At 32.4% G+C, this 16,096-nt stretch overlaps 4 protein-coding genes across 4 annotated transcripts; 2 read left to right on the top strand and 2 right to left on the bottom strand.

Annotated features, from left to right (window-relative positions):
• Positions 1-858: 858 nt before the first annotated feature.
• Positions 859-4,189, bottom strand: LOC129947842 (solute carrier family 35 member E1 homolog). Its single transcript, XM_056058573.1, has 5 exons — positions 3,677-4,189; positions 3,398-3,606; positions 1,769-1,894; positions 1,468-1,707; positions 859-1,396 (listed from the first exon to the last, which is right to left on the bottom strand). The coding sequence occupies exons 1-5, from the start codon at positions 4,005-4,007 to the stop codon at positions 1,169-1,171; spliced, it is 1,134 nt and encodes a 377-aa protein (XP_055914548.1). The 5' UTR covers positions 4,008-4,189; the 3' UTR covers positions 859-1,168.
• A 2,442-nt stretch (positions 4,190-6,631) lies between these two features.
• On the top strand, positions 6,632-8,105 carry LOC129946955 (nucleoporin Nup35). Its single transcript, XM_056057340.1, has 4 exons — positions 6,632-6,889; positions 6,961-7,118; positions 7,175-7,734; positions 7,803-8,105. The coding sequence occupies exons 1-4, from the start codon at positions 6,739-6,741 to the stop codon at positions 7,942-7,944; spliced, it is 1,011 nt and encodes a 336-aa protein (XP_055913315.1). The 5' UTR covers positions 6,632-6,738; the 3' UTR covers positions 7,945-8,105.
• Positions 7,979-10,573, bottom strand: LOC129946956 (glucose-induced degradation protein 8 homolog). Its single transcript, XM_056057341.1, has 4 exons — positions 10,272-10,573; positions 9,987-10,209; positions 8,513-8,684; positions 7,979-8,453 (listed from the first exon to the last, which is right to left on the bottom strand). The coding sequence occupies exons 1-4, from the start codon at positions 10,387-10,389 to the stop codon at positions 8,274-8,276; spliced, it is 693 nt and encodes a 230-aa protein (XP_055913316.1). The 5' UTR covers positions 10,390-10,573; the 3' UTR covers positions 7,979-8,273.
• A 1,996-nt stretch (positions 10,574-12,569) lies between these two features.
• LOC129946194 (dystrobrevin alpha) lies at positions 12,570-16,008 on the top strand. The gene is made up of 9 exons (XM_056056287.1): positions 12,570-12,814; positions 12,870-13,089; positions 13,157-13,403; positions 14,438-14,728; positions 14,792-15,008; positions 15,070-15,169; positions 15,247-15,364; positions 15,418-15,520; positions 15,598-16,008. The coding sequence occupies exons 1-9, from the start codon at positions 12,646-12,648 to the stop codon at positions 15,903-15,905; spliced, it is 1,773 nt and encodes a 590-aa protein (XP_055912262.1). The 5' UTR covers positions 12,570-12,645; the 3' UTR covers positions 15,906-16,008.
• The last annotated feature ends 88 nt before the right edge of the window (positions 16,009-16,096 follow it).

Here is a 16,096-nt window from a genome sequence, read left to right on the forward strand (position 1 = left end):
CATGAGTTCCCTCATTAGTGGTATCACAATGGATCCTTGAGTTCTAGGTGTGTCAATGACATCTGGACAGCCACTCCAACCTTTTTTTTATAATAAACACACACTCAAGGGGATATTACTACACTTATTATACACAGGCACAGTGTGAGCACTAGGAAGAGGAGAGAGGGTTTAAAAGGAGATGTCGGTGGACATTGGTTTTGAATTCCTGAATATTGCAATGACTAGGAAAGACAGAGTGTGGTAAGGCATTCCACATTCGCGTAGTGCGGCTAAAGAACGAATCTCTGTATTTGACAGTACGGCCGAAGTTGGGCTTGAGGGTATACTGATGAGCATTCCTAGAAGGGCGAGTATTACGGTTGAACTGTTTAGGGGAGGAATGCAGCTGGCTAACCTAACCTAGCCTTCGATAAGAAGAAGGACAATTTAATCCTTTGAATATGAGAAAAAAAAGATGTTTAGTTTCTACCAGAAACAATTTTAATAAGATATTTTTACCCACGGTATATTTCCTATTTTATGGTTTAAAAAACCTGTGGAATAGTCGTTATTTATGAATAGGACTATTAAGGAATAAAAGACAGAACAATATTAAAGAAATATAGAAAAATACCTTTTCAAACCTAAGCCAAATGAAACTAAGCAATATTGAAAACAATTAATGAAAATGTAAAGAAAAAAGCGCAGCGAGTCAGCAGTTTTTGTATTTTTTGGCAATGTTCCTTTCAACGATGGATTTGACTTTGACCCAAAAATCCATCAAATCATATGACAGAGGTACTGAGGCACTGTTAAAATAAACATAATCGTTACTTACTTAAACTTATTTTATTACATTATACGCATACATACATTTTAAATTAATTATTTATTTACAAAAAGAATACATTTTTATAATAATTTATTGATCGATTTTATATAAATACATTTGTATAGAAAATATTCGAACGATTTATATGTATTTTATTTTGTGACATAATAATTTTTAAAACTAAACAACATAAGAATTGCGGCAATTCGTCAATAGATTTAATTTACTATGTACAAACATGTCTTAATAATTGTACAATTTAATAACAAAATAGTCAAACTATCTACGGCAAAGAAAAGGAATATTATTTAACTAAATAAATAATTTAAAAAGAAAATCAATTTTTCTATAAAACTAAACAAAAAGCAGTTTACTACTACTGTCATTCATCGTACTTCCAGAAGCTAATAAGCTATTAGTTTTTGTGTAGTATTTGTTTTCGTAGTCACCTACAGCGCTACCGTTTTTGGATAAACCTCCGCGGTAGTATGGATCAACACTTCCCTGCATTGGGGCGTATTTTATGTAGTGATTATTTGTTAGTGGCAGCACGTTGTTTGTTGCCTTTGAAATGTGTTTGGCCTGCGTAAAAAAAAAAGAATTCAAACCTAAATGCTGAGAGTCTTAGTATTATATTATATATATGTAATTACTCGATTATAAAGAAGAACACCAATGATCGCAAGGGTCATTCCAAGGCAATTTAACCATGTCACTGGATTACCAAGTATTATTAGAGACACACCTATCACAAAAATACGCTTTGATGCACTAGCCACAGCATAAGTTAGCGGCGTGACTAGAGAGAGCACACTAAATGCTATAATGTTCTGTAGCCAATTTAATACTCCATCGGTAAATAACAATGCTATGACTCTATAGTCTCCATTTGCCTTAAAATTATTATTTAAAATTGGAATACGATTTTTAAATATAATACAAAAATTATCTTACTATCACTGGATGCCTCAATACACTGAATCCATCAAAAAATATCCAAACAGGTATAAACATAACTAATGATAGTTTACCAAGAAGATGCAGCAATCGCAAATGGTGAATTCCTGTGTCTTTAAGCACCTGGAAGTATAGAAAATCATTTATTTTAAAAATAAAAAGAAATGGGTTTATATACAACAAATATATTATAATAATGTTAGCAATATTTAAAATGGCAACGAATTCCTTAACGAAATAATCCTCTGAGTGATCAAAAAAGTATAGTTAATTAAACTCGTATTCGTACAGTAAAAATAGTAATATTTTCATTCAAGAACCACATAAGGTTTGAGTGTTATTTGGTTGTAGGGTCAACGATCTAATGAACATTTAGATCTGTTTTAGTATACAAAATACCATACCAGTTTATTTGGTAAGGATTGGACGTTTTTTGCTGTTTCAGCAGAAATTGTTTAGTATTCTTGCAGTATCTTTTTTTTTAGACCACTTGCAATTCTTATGGTTTGTTTCCTCACTTTCTGGTCTGAATGGTCTGATAACTTTACTATTGGAGTAATATCCAGTGGCTGAGTTGGAGTATCATTATTTTAGGGCAATTATAAATCATCGACATCCGGGTAATATAGGCTTTATGCTTTGGGTCAATATTCTTGTAGAAGTGAAAAAAGTTCAGTTAGATCCAATTTTTGTGCAATTTCTCTCAAATTTTGTTTTAAAATGTAATTGTAGTACTTGTGGTCTATTTTACTATCCATAATACGCAGTTTACCTATCCCAGCTGCAGAAAAATAACCCCAACCATCACCTCTAAGCTTCACTGTTACGACAATATTTCTTTAAAGGAGATCTGTAGTTTAGTTTCCAAAGCAGAAGCAATAAATTTTGATTCGTCTGCAAAAATTACTTTTTTCCATAAATCAAAATCCTTAGATTGATGATCTTTTGCATATTTAAACTAATTACATCACTTATGAACGGATTTTCCCGGCAACTTCAACGTTGAAAAACCAATTGCAAATAGGAAATACATTCTACAGAGTTTCTGTTAAAATTTCGTATAATGTTCCTGCACAAACTTTCAGGCAGTTTTTGGTGCACTTCTTCGGGGATTTTTCGTTACTTCAAGATAACGCGCTAATCATGAATATTTGGAATATATCGTATGTGGGGGTTTTCGGCTTATTTTCAAATCGATTTTTAATTACTGATAGCACAGGATAGTTTTTTATTTTCGAACACAATTCTTAAATACGAAGGCGTTTAAATGATAAAAATGTATTAAGCATTGTTTGAAACGAAAATGAATTTGATTTTATATTTTTCCGATTTGGAATGATTTGACAAAATTAAATTAATAGTTAAGAATAACTTATGATCCAAATTAATTGCAATTCAATTATTTTTTACTTTAAAGAGTGTTAAAATTATTTCAAACCTACTGTACAAATATTAATTTGACTAACTGTATCTGAAATTTGAATATTTTTGTTCGTTTAAACAAAAGAAAATATTTTCTCTTTTATTACCTGGATGTCATAACAACTTTAGTCGCACTCTTGTATTATTTGTATAATATTTAAATTAAATAATGAAATGCAAATACAAATCTTTAAGTATTGTCACCTTTTTTGAAAATATGTTTTGTAGAGAAAATCCCATCGTGGATATAAGAGCGCAAATAAGCCCCAGCATATCAAAAGATATTTCCGTCATTGTGGCTATGCCAACACCTGTGATAATTGGAACTAGACTTAGGTACACCAAATTACTTTGCTTCTCTTTAAATATAACTCTCGTGAGGATCACTGTGAATAATGGCATCGTAGCCTTTACTGCAAGGATTAGAAAAAAGCAATGTATAAATACAAATTTGAATAAGAACACTTAAATTTCATTATTTACCTGTATGTGCATAGGAAACAGGTACTTTCCAAATTGATATATGAGATGTTACTGAAGCCAAGAACTTCCCAAGTGCCAACGGAACAATTAATTTTAAATAATATGGCCAAGCAATGCTTGAGTATTTACGTATTCCCCAGAGATTAAAGAATGGTCCACTATACAATGTTATGCTGCATAGTTGGATCATTGTCACACTAACTGGATAAGGGAATTCATTTAACACCATTTTGCCAATAACATTGTTACTAGACGAAACTATGTACCAAAGGAGGCACAGGGTCAGAACGACGAATACGTGTCGAGAGCTAGTCCGTTTTCCCACTTGCATTTTGGTGAATTGATATTTTAAACAAGAATTTGTGTATTAAATTTTGTTTATTATGCACAATGCGTGCATTTATGTAATGGACTTAGTTGTTAATAAAATACATTTTTTTGCAAATTTACTTCTTGAAAATCTTATTGCAAAATTTGTTAAGTTGACGTTGACAATTTGGATACGATGACAGTTAATTGACATTAGTGGTGAATTGTGAAAGCATTCAATTAGGCACATTCACAATAGGTATTTTGAGAATTTGATCATTCAGCAGGTTGGTTGGTTTCCAATCAAACAATTCAGGTTTGAGTTTAAAATTTGAATAAGTAGTTTTAATTTTTTTAACATAGTGTATGATATTTTTCATTTAAAAAATGATATTAACAAGTTCCACTATCTGTGGTTCAGCACCTTTAATTTACCGATTGATTTTTTAATTCTATATTTAATACTTTTAAAATAAAATGCTTGTAAAAAAATTTCCTTTTCTTGCGACAAATAAAAAAGCATAATGCATTTTTGACACTTTTTATTATTTTCTTACATAGTAAGATGTCTTTTCTTTTATTTTTATTTATGTACATTTTATGTTATGTAAAAATTCACCAACAACAAAAATTAAAAGTTCCAAAAAGTTGTTTGAAGTTCATCGTTGTTGCCACCTTAATTTTTGGAAATTAAGCAGATCAGAACCCTTTGGCTTCTAGTTTCCTTGGACCAATATTTAGAGCTTCATAAATGCAGATTACATGAAGTTAAGTCACTTATTAACACAATAGGTTTTTTGGCATATATCTGTTCCTCTATACTTTTCTAACAAGCCTTCACGAAAGTGTATTGAAATAAATTAAAAAATAACAAGACATAAAAACAGTAAGAAAATTAGAAAATATTTTCGGACGACCAAAAAATATTGATTTAAAGTAAAAAGTTGGCTATAATTAGGTACACAAATATTAGGTGTATTTTACTTATTGCTCTAAGCCAGCTCAGCATTCAAGTCTGAATAAAACGAGTTAACTCACTCTATAAATCGATTTTAATTTTATATTTCAAAGTTGGCTAAAGTGATATAAAATGCCAAAATCTGTTATCAAAACTCAGATGCTTTTGTCAAACAAGAACTATAATATATTTTGTTTATCTGTAATAAGTAATATACAAAAAATTTACAATTAAAATGATTAAAATGGACAGAGAAGCCATACAGGTAGAAGCTTTTGTGTATTTCCTGTTTTCCTTAGAAACATAATTCTTTGGTGAGAGCTCCGATGACTCTTTATCAGATGAAGATTTCCATTCAAGTGTTTTAAATTACACAGAAACCATTGAAGCCTACAGCGATGATGATTTCAAAACACATTTCACATTGAAAAGATCTATTTTGAAGGAATTAGTGGGTAAGGCATTTATTCATTCTTTTCTTTTAATAATACTTTTTCATGAAACTCATGACTAAAGGGAAATTTAGATGAAATGTTTAACAGTAGCAAAGTTAAAAAATAAAAACAAAATGTAAAGCTTTTGTTGCTTTTTTAACATTCTGGTAACATTGATGCCATTAATCTACTAGATATTGACTAGTAGTAGTAGCTAATAGCCACCTTTATTTTATATAAGACTAAGTGTCAACTAGCAGTTCATATCTAGTATACCGTTGACTCATGATACAGACGAAGATAATAAAGATGAGTAAAAACTGTAGGTCCCCTCCATCACTCATCAAACATTACTCGCTCACAGAAATGATTGATAGTTGTAAGTCAATAGGTCCTAGTTCTCAATGGACTATTCCACCACTAATTTATGTATTTAGATTCGTCTTCCCGGGGCGACTTTCCATTACCGCAGCGCGAATTTCCTTCAGATTTTTTTTTTACAGTTAGGTAGGGGTCTCAATAGAACATGTTTTAAATATTAGGGCGAGGAAACAACTTTAAGTCATAAAAAAAAATATTTTCTTTTTCGGACTTAACCCTACTTTTTTTGTATTGCATTTTTTGAGCCTAAAACAAGTTTTTTTTTAATTGATAGCACGGCTGCTAGGTATGTAAGGGGGGGCATGATGCCCCCCTGCTTGGGGTCACTATAGGATTTGGGGTGGGTGCGAGTTTGGGTATATGCAAAGTACTTTTTCATTTGAGCACTAAAATAAAAGAAATTACCAAGAAAAAAAAACAAGTATGGCAACACTGAACAAAAAACAGGGAAGAAATGTTAAAAAAAATCAACCATTTTTGTGGGTTTTTTATGTAAAAAAGTGAACTTTAAAAATTAATTAAAAATAGAAATAAATGTTTCCTCGCTCTAAAATTGCCAAAGTTATTATTTATTTGCACATATCTTTCGAATAAAAAAATCGCGAGTCGAAATTCGTGCTGCGGTAATGGAAAATTGAGCCGTCTTCCCTATAACCATGACTTCATTATTTCCGAATCTCTTATAATATAAAAATAAATATTTTCTTCATTTTGGTATTTTCCTTATTTTTGCAAAAAATCTATTGCAGGTACATGTAAGCCAGCCATAAGAGTCATTAACTTTTGCAATTAATTAATTTCCCTGTTTGTATTCGTTGAACACATCCTTAATCTGAAAACAACTCATTTAAACTGACATTCGTCTGACATATTGTTTTTCTGTTTTAAAAATTAGTCGCTTGTGCTTGTAGTTTGCCTGCTGGTAGAACTTTAGAAATAAATTTTATATTAATAAATAATTGAATTCCTTAACTAAAATAATGGAGCCCATGACATTAGGAAGTCCCAGTGGAAGCCCTGCTACCGGTACAAGCCCTTATTTGCCATCATTTCTAATGGGTGAGCCGAATGCGCCGTCAACTCCACGAAATAACACACTGTCTCCAAATAAAGGGCGCAATATATCTTTTGGTAAGTACTTAATAAAAACTATCACAAATTCAAACGAAATTTCAGAGTTATTAAAAAAAAACAATGATTAGCTCCTTCACCGGGTGCAACATCACCACAAGACTTCAACCGTTCATCAATGGGACAAAAAACCCTCTTTGGATACCAGCAGGCATCTTCGGGAGGAGCAAATTATCCGGGAACACCAATACAGAACCACAACGCTAGCATGTCTGGACCCCCAACTCAAGTAAGTCAAACTTTCCACATAGAGTTTTCATTTCATGATACCAGAACTATGGTTAGGGTCTCTTTGATTCACTCCACTCGGATCGCAATATGGTTCAAACACCTACACGCTCCAATCCCATGGGTAGTTCTCAGCATCAATCCATGCAGTACGGCACACCACTCAGTCATCAGTATCAAATGAATCAATCAATCAATGATTCTTTCTTGTCGGCTGGCAAAAACAACAGTTTTAACCCATCTCGCCTCACATCACCGCCAGTGCCAAATGCAATGCCATTCGACTATCGCAACAACAACAACTCTAACAATTCTAACCTCCTTCAATGTGGGTCGTCGATGCCCAGGTACACCGAGTTCTGGATAACTGTCTATGGATTTCCACAAAGTGCCACTTCAATGATTCTATCGCATTTTTCTCAATGCGGTACTATTATCGATAAAGTTTTCCCATCACAAAATGGCAATTGGGTACATTTGAAGTTTTCTTCACGTCTAGAGTGTGACAAAGCCCTTAACTACAATGAGAAGATTCTCGGAAGCAATATAATGATCGGTGTGACACAGTGCAAGGACAAGAACATCATAGACAAGGAAAATGTCTGCGAAAATAATCAGTAAGTAAACATAATTATGTTGTTTCTTATTTCCATTTTAACGATGAATTTTTGTTTCTTTTTCTAAGGGTAATATCTAAAATTCGACCACTCTCTCAAGTTGCCTATAGAAGTGCTCAAAGCGAATCAGCCGTCATCGCTAGTCCCAACGCTCCACAAAAAAGCTCCGGACTCGTTAACAAAGCTATGGATCTATTTTTCGGATGGTAGAGGAGGATTTTGATTATAATCAATTAAAAACAAATTTAAATTAAATTTTTTATTGTGTTATGTTTTCTTTTATATGTATGTATATTTTCATTAAAATTGCATGTTAAGTGCCTTTTACTCGGGCCACTTAATATTGTAAAATCATTTCAACACAAAACAGACTACTATGTGTATAATCTATTATTGGTTTTTCTTGTTTTTGTCTTGTTTCAACTTAAAAGAGTAAGTAATCTAATTCGCTAAAGGAAAAGCTTATAACGATTCAACATAAAATTCCTTCCAAAGTAAAAAGAAAATTCAAAATAAAAATATTAAGCTACAATTCGTTCCTAGACTTGTTTGGGCTCAATGAGGGCTGCTTCGAGATCTTTCATCTTTGGATAATTCACATCGCAGCTGTCTAGCTTGGATTGGGCCCAAATAATCATCTTAAGCAAATACATAACACGTGGAGTTGAATCTTCGCAGTGTTCAGATTTTAATATGGCAGCATTTAACTCACTGGCAACCTAAAAATTATTAAAATTTAATTTTTAATTCGATTTCCTTTTTTGTGATGGAAAATTACCTTTTGGCGATGTGATTGTTCTAATAACTCAGAAAATGGACTGTTTTGAGGCTTCTCAAAAGCCAGTAATGCTAGTGTCCTTTCGAGTTCGTTAAGAGCCTCAGGTATATCTTCACCAGCTTCAGATAATTTTGTTTGAGCAAAAGTAAGAGCGTCTTCTATTTTCCCAGCACTGAAATTTGATACAATTTTAAAGTAAACATACATTTTATATATTAAATCGCATTTAAATAAAATAATAACGACACACTTTGTAGAACATGATATAATAATTTCGACAACCACTTCTCACTTTCTTTATAAGACTCAATGTTCGGATGTCAAACCCACCGCCATCAGAACAGCTCAATTGGTGTGGTATTTCATCTCAACTGTAACAAATCATTATCCGTAAGATGATATCAGGTGCTTAAACAAGCAGTCAGAGCAATTAGTAGGGCACTGTGTCACAGTTACTACGTTTTTCTGAGCAAGGCATTGAGAACTCGTAAACGATGAACATGAAGACATTAAATGAGTCGTATTTTATTTTGTAATTATTCAACACCTAAAAAGCATTATATAATGAGATTAATACGTGTGGTTTGCTGATGTTTTGAATCCCATGACTCCATTCACGCTCGGCTTGGATCGGAAAAGAAGTTGTAGGAGTTTGGTTGAGGTCACTACTACTGCTGGTCACTTCACTAACAACCCACTAACCGCGTTGATAATGGACACGAAAAACTCTTCTTGAGAGTATTAAAGTTTTATAGACAATAGCCAGATTAGAGACAAAAATATTCTCAAGAAGAGGTTTCTAAAATACAAAACGAGAATTTTGAGACGTCAGTTTTGTTGGTGCAATCGCTAATCATTGATGTTTAAATAACAAATTAGGTACAATACGCAGCATTGAGTTTATGACGCATTTAATCCAACAATATTTTTTATTCCTCGGGTCATAGTTTAATTTGTATTATAGGTTGACGTTAAAAATCCAAGAGCACGCTTGTGAACCTAAAAACTAGCATTTAAATCTAAGGATATATCGAAACCGGCAAAATGTGAAAGTTTCGAAGAAAGAATACAGCATACCAGCATTTATTTTGGGGCTTGAGTTAAATCCCATACTAATTGCATTGAATGATACATCAAAACCAAAAGCACGCATTTTCGACCAGAGATTCTGATGCTAAATTCAATCAAATACTTTTAATATATCAAACGCAAAATTTATTTTGAATTTCATATTTCTTTTGGAGAAGTGCGCATTTGAAGGAATATAATAATAAAGTTGTAGAATTTTTAAGGAAGAGGCTAAGAATAACAAAATATCCCTTCCCGCCATTCCCCCAAATCTAACATCATTCAACGAGTTTGTTGTAAACATATCGAACCATTTAAAAAACACTGTGGATGGTTTTAATTTGTCTTACTTGATTCCTTACAAATAATATAATCAAATCTTATTTTATAAAAATTCTTTTCATACCGTATAAGTTCAATCAATTGCAATTGTTGTAAATGGAAGAATAAATAACGATCGTTATCCAATAATTCAGGATGCAATTGATTGACCAAATGTGTTGCCTCTTGTATGCGTCCATTTTGTACAGCTTCTCGGATGAGTATTCGATCGTCTAGAGAGCTCAACTCAACACTTGGCTCCAAACCAGCTTCAAGCTGAAATTTCTCAGCAGCCTCTTTGAATCCTTCTAAAAATTAATGGAATTTTTATTTCATTGCTCAATTTCTCTCTTTCATTGAAAAGTTATACCTGTGACCAAATAATTCATTATTAATCGGTTCATGTCTGATTGTTTGAAGGGAAATTGCGATAAACGCAAAAGCCATTCTTCCTTTGTGATTCCATCTCCTTTGTCGTTGTAGCTCATATTTATCGTTTTTATAAAAGAAAACAAATTTAGTTTATGTTTAAAGCGGATTTCGTTCTTTGCGTTTTAAAGTAAGTGTTTTTTTAATGAATATTATTAAATTTTGTTTGTATGAAAAAATATTTTTAGATGTTTTGTGAAAACATTTGATACGACTAGCACTAGACAACAATGATGCTCTTACGATTTTAGGTCAAAATAAGTGACATTTCTGGGACGTAAGAACGTAAGATATTATTGATGTATGGATGAGTTCAGCAAAAATGAGTACGTTCAACCGTGAAATATTCTATTTTTGGTGACCAATTGACGTCACCTAAACGTAAAATTACGTTGCCAGGAATTTTTGGAAGCAACAAAACCTTAATTAGTTACATTCTGTGGTTTATTGCTCCATCTTGTTGAAACGACATATTTTCCACATCATGGTCTTTAAACTTACTTACTTACATAAGGTGGCGATACAGTCAGGATGGACTTGGGCGTCAAACAACATGCGTCTCCAGCCAGCTCGGTCCCTAGCTAGCTGTCTTAAGTTTCACACGTCAAGTTGGTTGAGGTCTTCACCTTCAAACGCCAGTCAAAAAATAGGTTATTGCTATCATCATAAGACTTGCACTTGCATCAAAAATACTTTTTATGCGCATGTCTTATAATATTAGTAACGATTCCACGCTCTTCAATTTTTTTTGATAGACACTAGCCAAACAATCATGACAGAAATAACTATCGAGAAACGTATGCACTAATTTTGCAGTAAGTTTTGATATAAAAACATTTAACTAATTGTTTCACAGTTCAAAAACAGCTAAGTTTGACAGGTGTCAGAAAGAGAAACCTAGCCTCTTTTAAATTCCTATACAATTTTTCTCTCGAAATACAAATTTAACTTATTTCTCTAATTTTCCGCTGGTTTTCTGTTTTCATCAAAATAATATTAAATTATGAAAAACTTTGAATAACAAAAATCTAGAGAATTGAAAACTCCAAAGAGGGATCCTGCTTTCTAAAAATAAAAATAAATTAGGTAACGCAACGGTCCATTGAGAACTAGGGCGTAGTGAATTACAACTCTCAATCATTCCTGTGCCGAATCCGAACAATAATTTGAGGAAGCACTTTTAATGACAAGAATTACTCTTGAAGGATTTGTCAGTTCCTCGCAAGAGGCAGTACATGTGAAAAAAACTTTTATGTCACAGGCAGGGATTGAACCCAAGACCTCTGGCATGACAGCCCTACACAGTAACCATCGCGCCACGGGTACTAAATCATGGTTTCTATCGGTGCAAATTTCAAAAATTCAATTTAAACTGATGTTGAAATAAAGTAACAAACATAAGGAAAAAAGAGATAGAGGTATACAAATCTTATTTATTGGACCTTCATCGTTTTTTTTTCTTTTTCGTAGGATATCTTATATCCATCTTTGACGATAGTAAAACGCAGCTGCTATATTTTACTAATCAAGTTTTTTGGGTTTAATAAAAATGCATTAATCAAGTGTAAATTAAGCCTTATTTATTTATTTATTTATTTCATTTTTCGTGATTGCCTACAATCTGTAAGATATAAAATCTTATAAAATAGAGGTAAGCTAATTTTACAGAATTGAGCCAAAAATGTTACTTTAATTAATAAAATTGAAAACAAATTAATTATATGAGATATCTAAATATATACATAAGTTCAATTAATATCGTATAATAGCAAAATTAAATTCAAATTGAAAAATGAGCTTTTAGAACTTTTTTAATGCTTGTTGCACTTTGGTTTTCTTTTAAGTTACGCGGCAATGAGTTCCAAAGACGGACGGAATTTACAAAAAATTGTCGCTCCGATGTTAGATATGAGAACCGAGGAACGATTAACTGATGAGATCTGTGCGAGGATCCAATTCTAATTTTTTCAAAGCAGTATTGTGGCTGGCGTGTTATAAGAATATCAGAGAATAAAATTAAACTTCGATAATCGAGATAGTTTTCAAATGGCATATTCAGTAGGCGCGAAGCAAAACCAGATATTCTGTCGTATCTCCGTAGCCTTACATAATTAAGATTTGTTTTACTGTGAATGCAACACATTTCAGTTTAGACAACCCAATGAAAAAAAAGTCGGCAGGTTTGAAATCAAATTTGACATTTTTCCAACGAATAGAATAGAAATAGAAATAGAAGAAAGCAGGTTTTCTAAAACTATAAACAAAAAGATTTTATATTAAAAAATTGGTGCAGATTTTATTTAATATTTATTAAAATGGATATACACCATATAAATCAAATGAATCGAAGAACAGAACAGCTAGAATACGACCATCCAAAGTTGTCTGCCGTAATGTCTCATCTCAAACATGAGTTTGCCTCCTACAAATACACTGTCTACCGGTGCGCCTCTAAAATAGTTACTTTACAAAAAGTCTTCTATAGTAAGTTAAATGACTTAATGTTGAATGGAAACAATTTAAAATGATATACTTTTAGCCTCTAGCATTCCCTACAAATTGATTCTGGCCGTTCTGGAGAGATATAACATCACCCAAGTCGATCCAAACTATATGGTTCCACCATTTCAGCTTACTTCCTTGATCCATGACATGTATTTCGCATGTGAAAAACTGGGACATTTCACAAAATCTGTTTCTTATAATTTGGAAACAGCAACTGCTGTTTTGTCTGATTTCTTTTGGAATATATTTGATCCGTAAGTTAAGCTGCTGGTATCGAATTCAAGAAATACCATATATCAAACTTTGATTAACATATTGCAGGCACAGACGACATTCGATTTCCCCAATAGAAATAAAATTAACATTTCTGTTGTTGTGTAAAATACACTCTTCGGAGCAATTGGTTGATGAATTCTTTCAACTGGTCCGGGACCAAAATGATTATGTGACAAAATATTCTATGAAATATTTGCTAGTGATTTTATCCAAAATCATGACATATCTCGAAGAGGGAACCGCATATGGTGAGCACAATATACCAACTGTATTGGATCAATGTTTTTCAAGAGTAAGTTCAATTTTTTTTCGAATTTTTCTATTAGTTCACTGAAAAACTTCAAAATTGAGATCTTTATAATAAACATGTAATTTGTAAACTAAATAATGTTCCCTTTTATATTTCTTTATTGCCTTTTAATCCGGATAAACTTTCGAGCTTCTTTGAAAATTTGCAGTAAAATAGTTGGTAAAAGTTGAGGTTTAAGTCCCAAAACAATTCAGTTGATATAATAGGTCATTGTAAGGCTGATATAACAGTGTGTGGTGGTTGCTGGCTGTTACAAGACAGCCAATCTAAAAAAAACATGGCCAACATTCAGAGACTAGCACATGAGAGAACTACCATATCGAGATGGGGGTAGATCACATTTACGGCCATACAATAAAATACTATTTCGTCTCGAGGGAAACCACAGTAGTGGTTCTTAATATAAATCATTCTTTAAGAGAACTATACCCACATTTTATCGACCCCTTTGGTCTTGAAAATTGTATGGCCGAATATTTCTAAGAAAAAGACAAAATATCTACTTTAGCTAAGTAGGCCCTACTGTACCCCTTGCTGTGGGTCATAACTCAATAGGAACCCACATGAACAAAATTAATTCATCTGATTTGTATATATTTGTGGGATACTGTCCTTCCTACGTGCTTTAGCCATCGGAAAAAATTGTTATAGCCATTGAGACGTTATTTTTGCGACTTAAGCACATCTAGCAATTTTCCCCATCTCAAAATTGTTCCGTTAATTTCCACCTTCCTTCTATCACTTTAGAATTTTAGATTTTCAATCTTAATTTAAGAACAGAACTAAATGAACAGAACTCAGACAACTTTATTAAATAATTAAATTTTCAACCCTGCTACACTAATGTTTTAGGGTAAACACAGAGCTAATATTTGTATTCATTTGTAATTATTATTATGATAATTAAATATTTTTGAAAACTAGAAATCTTTTGTCTAAATTAGGATGCTTATAGTTGATGAACTACATTTTTGATTTTCTTTTGTAAGACAAGATTTATTTAAATTTGATTGCAGTGCCAAAGCATTAAAGGGATAAGTCAATACCAATTCCACTGTCTGTGGTCAACATCACAGACTCGATTCTTAATCTATGCCAATCTTATTGCTCTGGTTAAACGCATTGAAGACACCGAAAAACTAATTCACAGCAATGTATGTGCGTCATGTCAATCGGAGAAGATCATAGGAATACGCTTCAAATGCCAAACATGTAAAAATTTGTCTCTATGCATGAGATGTTTTGCTACTGGTTTCGCATCAAATAAGCACGAAAACGGCCATCGAATGTATGAAGTATTTACAGAAGTATGTTCTTAATCATTTTATTTTTATAAATTTACATTTTATAATCTTTGTTATTATATTCAGGATCTTCCACCAAAAAAGTTTTCCCATTACTTTGCCAAATTGTGCAACATCTTCTTCCAAAGAACCCACGAAGAATCAACTGGCTTTTGTAATACCAACGATGCTAGCACAGTCAATGAAACCGAACTTGTGACAATCGAGACAAAGCTATCTGATTCGACAGCAATGCCCCAAACCAAAACCGATTCAACAATTAGAGATTACTTAAAAAACGACTGTAAGTAGTTTCTGATAAGCTGTCTTAATACATTTGTATTTAATTTCAAACCCGTTCATAGATTCGTTTCAACATTCCCAAGTGAGTTCATCAAGTTCATCATCAATACATCCGTCCAATAAACTACAATCCATAATTGATAAGCTCCTTCAACAGAATGCGTAATTTCAACTTCTTTTAATCTTACAAACAAACAGAAAGTCAATAATATCATTTCACTTTATTTTCATTTTCTTAGAAAAATCGAAATGCAATTAAAGTGCATACAAACATCTTCCACAGCTGATATTACGAACTTTCTTAATGCACACCAAGAATTCCTTGTGGGTATTATAAATGAGATGAGAAGTTTCACAGTGAGTTTATTGTCTGCTTTTTTTAGCATTTAATTATATTTGTTTGATTTCAGAGTAGTGCAAGTATATCGTATCCAACATCAAGTACACCTAATCGCACTGCATTTGCTAAAAAAGCTGCCGCAGAACTACAATCTCAAAACCTTTCTAGATCGTGTAAGTTGTTTTTTTTTCTCTAACATTTCTCTTATAAATAGATCATTTATAAATTTTTAATCAACAAAAAACGATAGTGCACGGAGCTGATATAAATCGCAGCTACTTGGACGCCAACAAATCTGATTATTCAGTCTCGGATTTAAGTGGATGGTTTTATCAGAAAAAAATGTCCACACCATATACAGGACTAGCTGCTGTCACAGAAGACGATGGCAGGGATACCGAAATGTTAAACTTTAAATTACTTTTACATAAGGTTAAGGAAATTGTGGATGATTCCTATAGTGATAATACAGAACTTGCTGAAGCTACACAGAATTTAGAAAATGCTTTGGATAACATAATACTGGATGAAGAAAGACGTTTACGAAATTGTACCTAAGATATATGAGTTGTTTGTTATGGTTATAAGACTTATATTAAATTTATTTACAACATGGATTACAAAAACACTATTTTTAAATAAACATTATTTTTCCAACTAACTTGGCATATGTTTGTAATTTTCTTAGAAATAGTGATGGGCATTTTAATTGTATTCAGTTTGGACTAAGAATAATGGGTTAGTTTTCT

Source organism: Eupeodes corollae, chromosome 2, assembly GCF_945859685.1.
Source record: "Eupeodes corollae chromosome 2, idEupCoro1.1, whole genome shotgun sequence".
Lineage (NCBI taxonomy): Eukaryota > Metazoa > Arthropoda > Insecta > Diptera > Syrphidae > Eupeodes > Eupeodes corollae.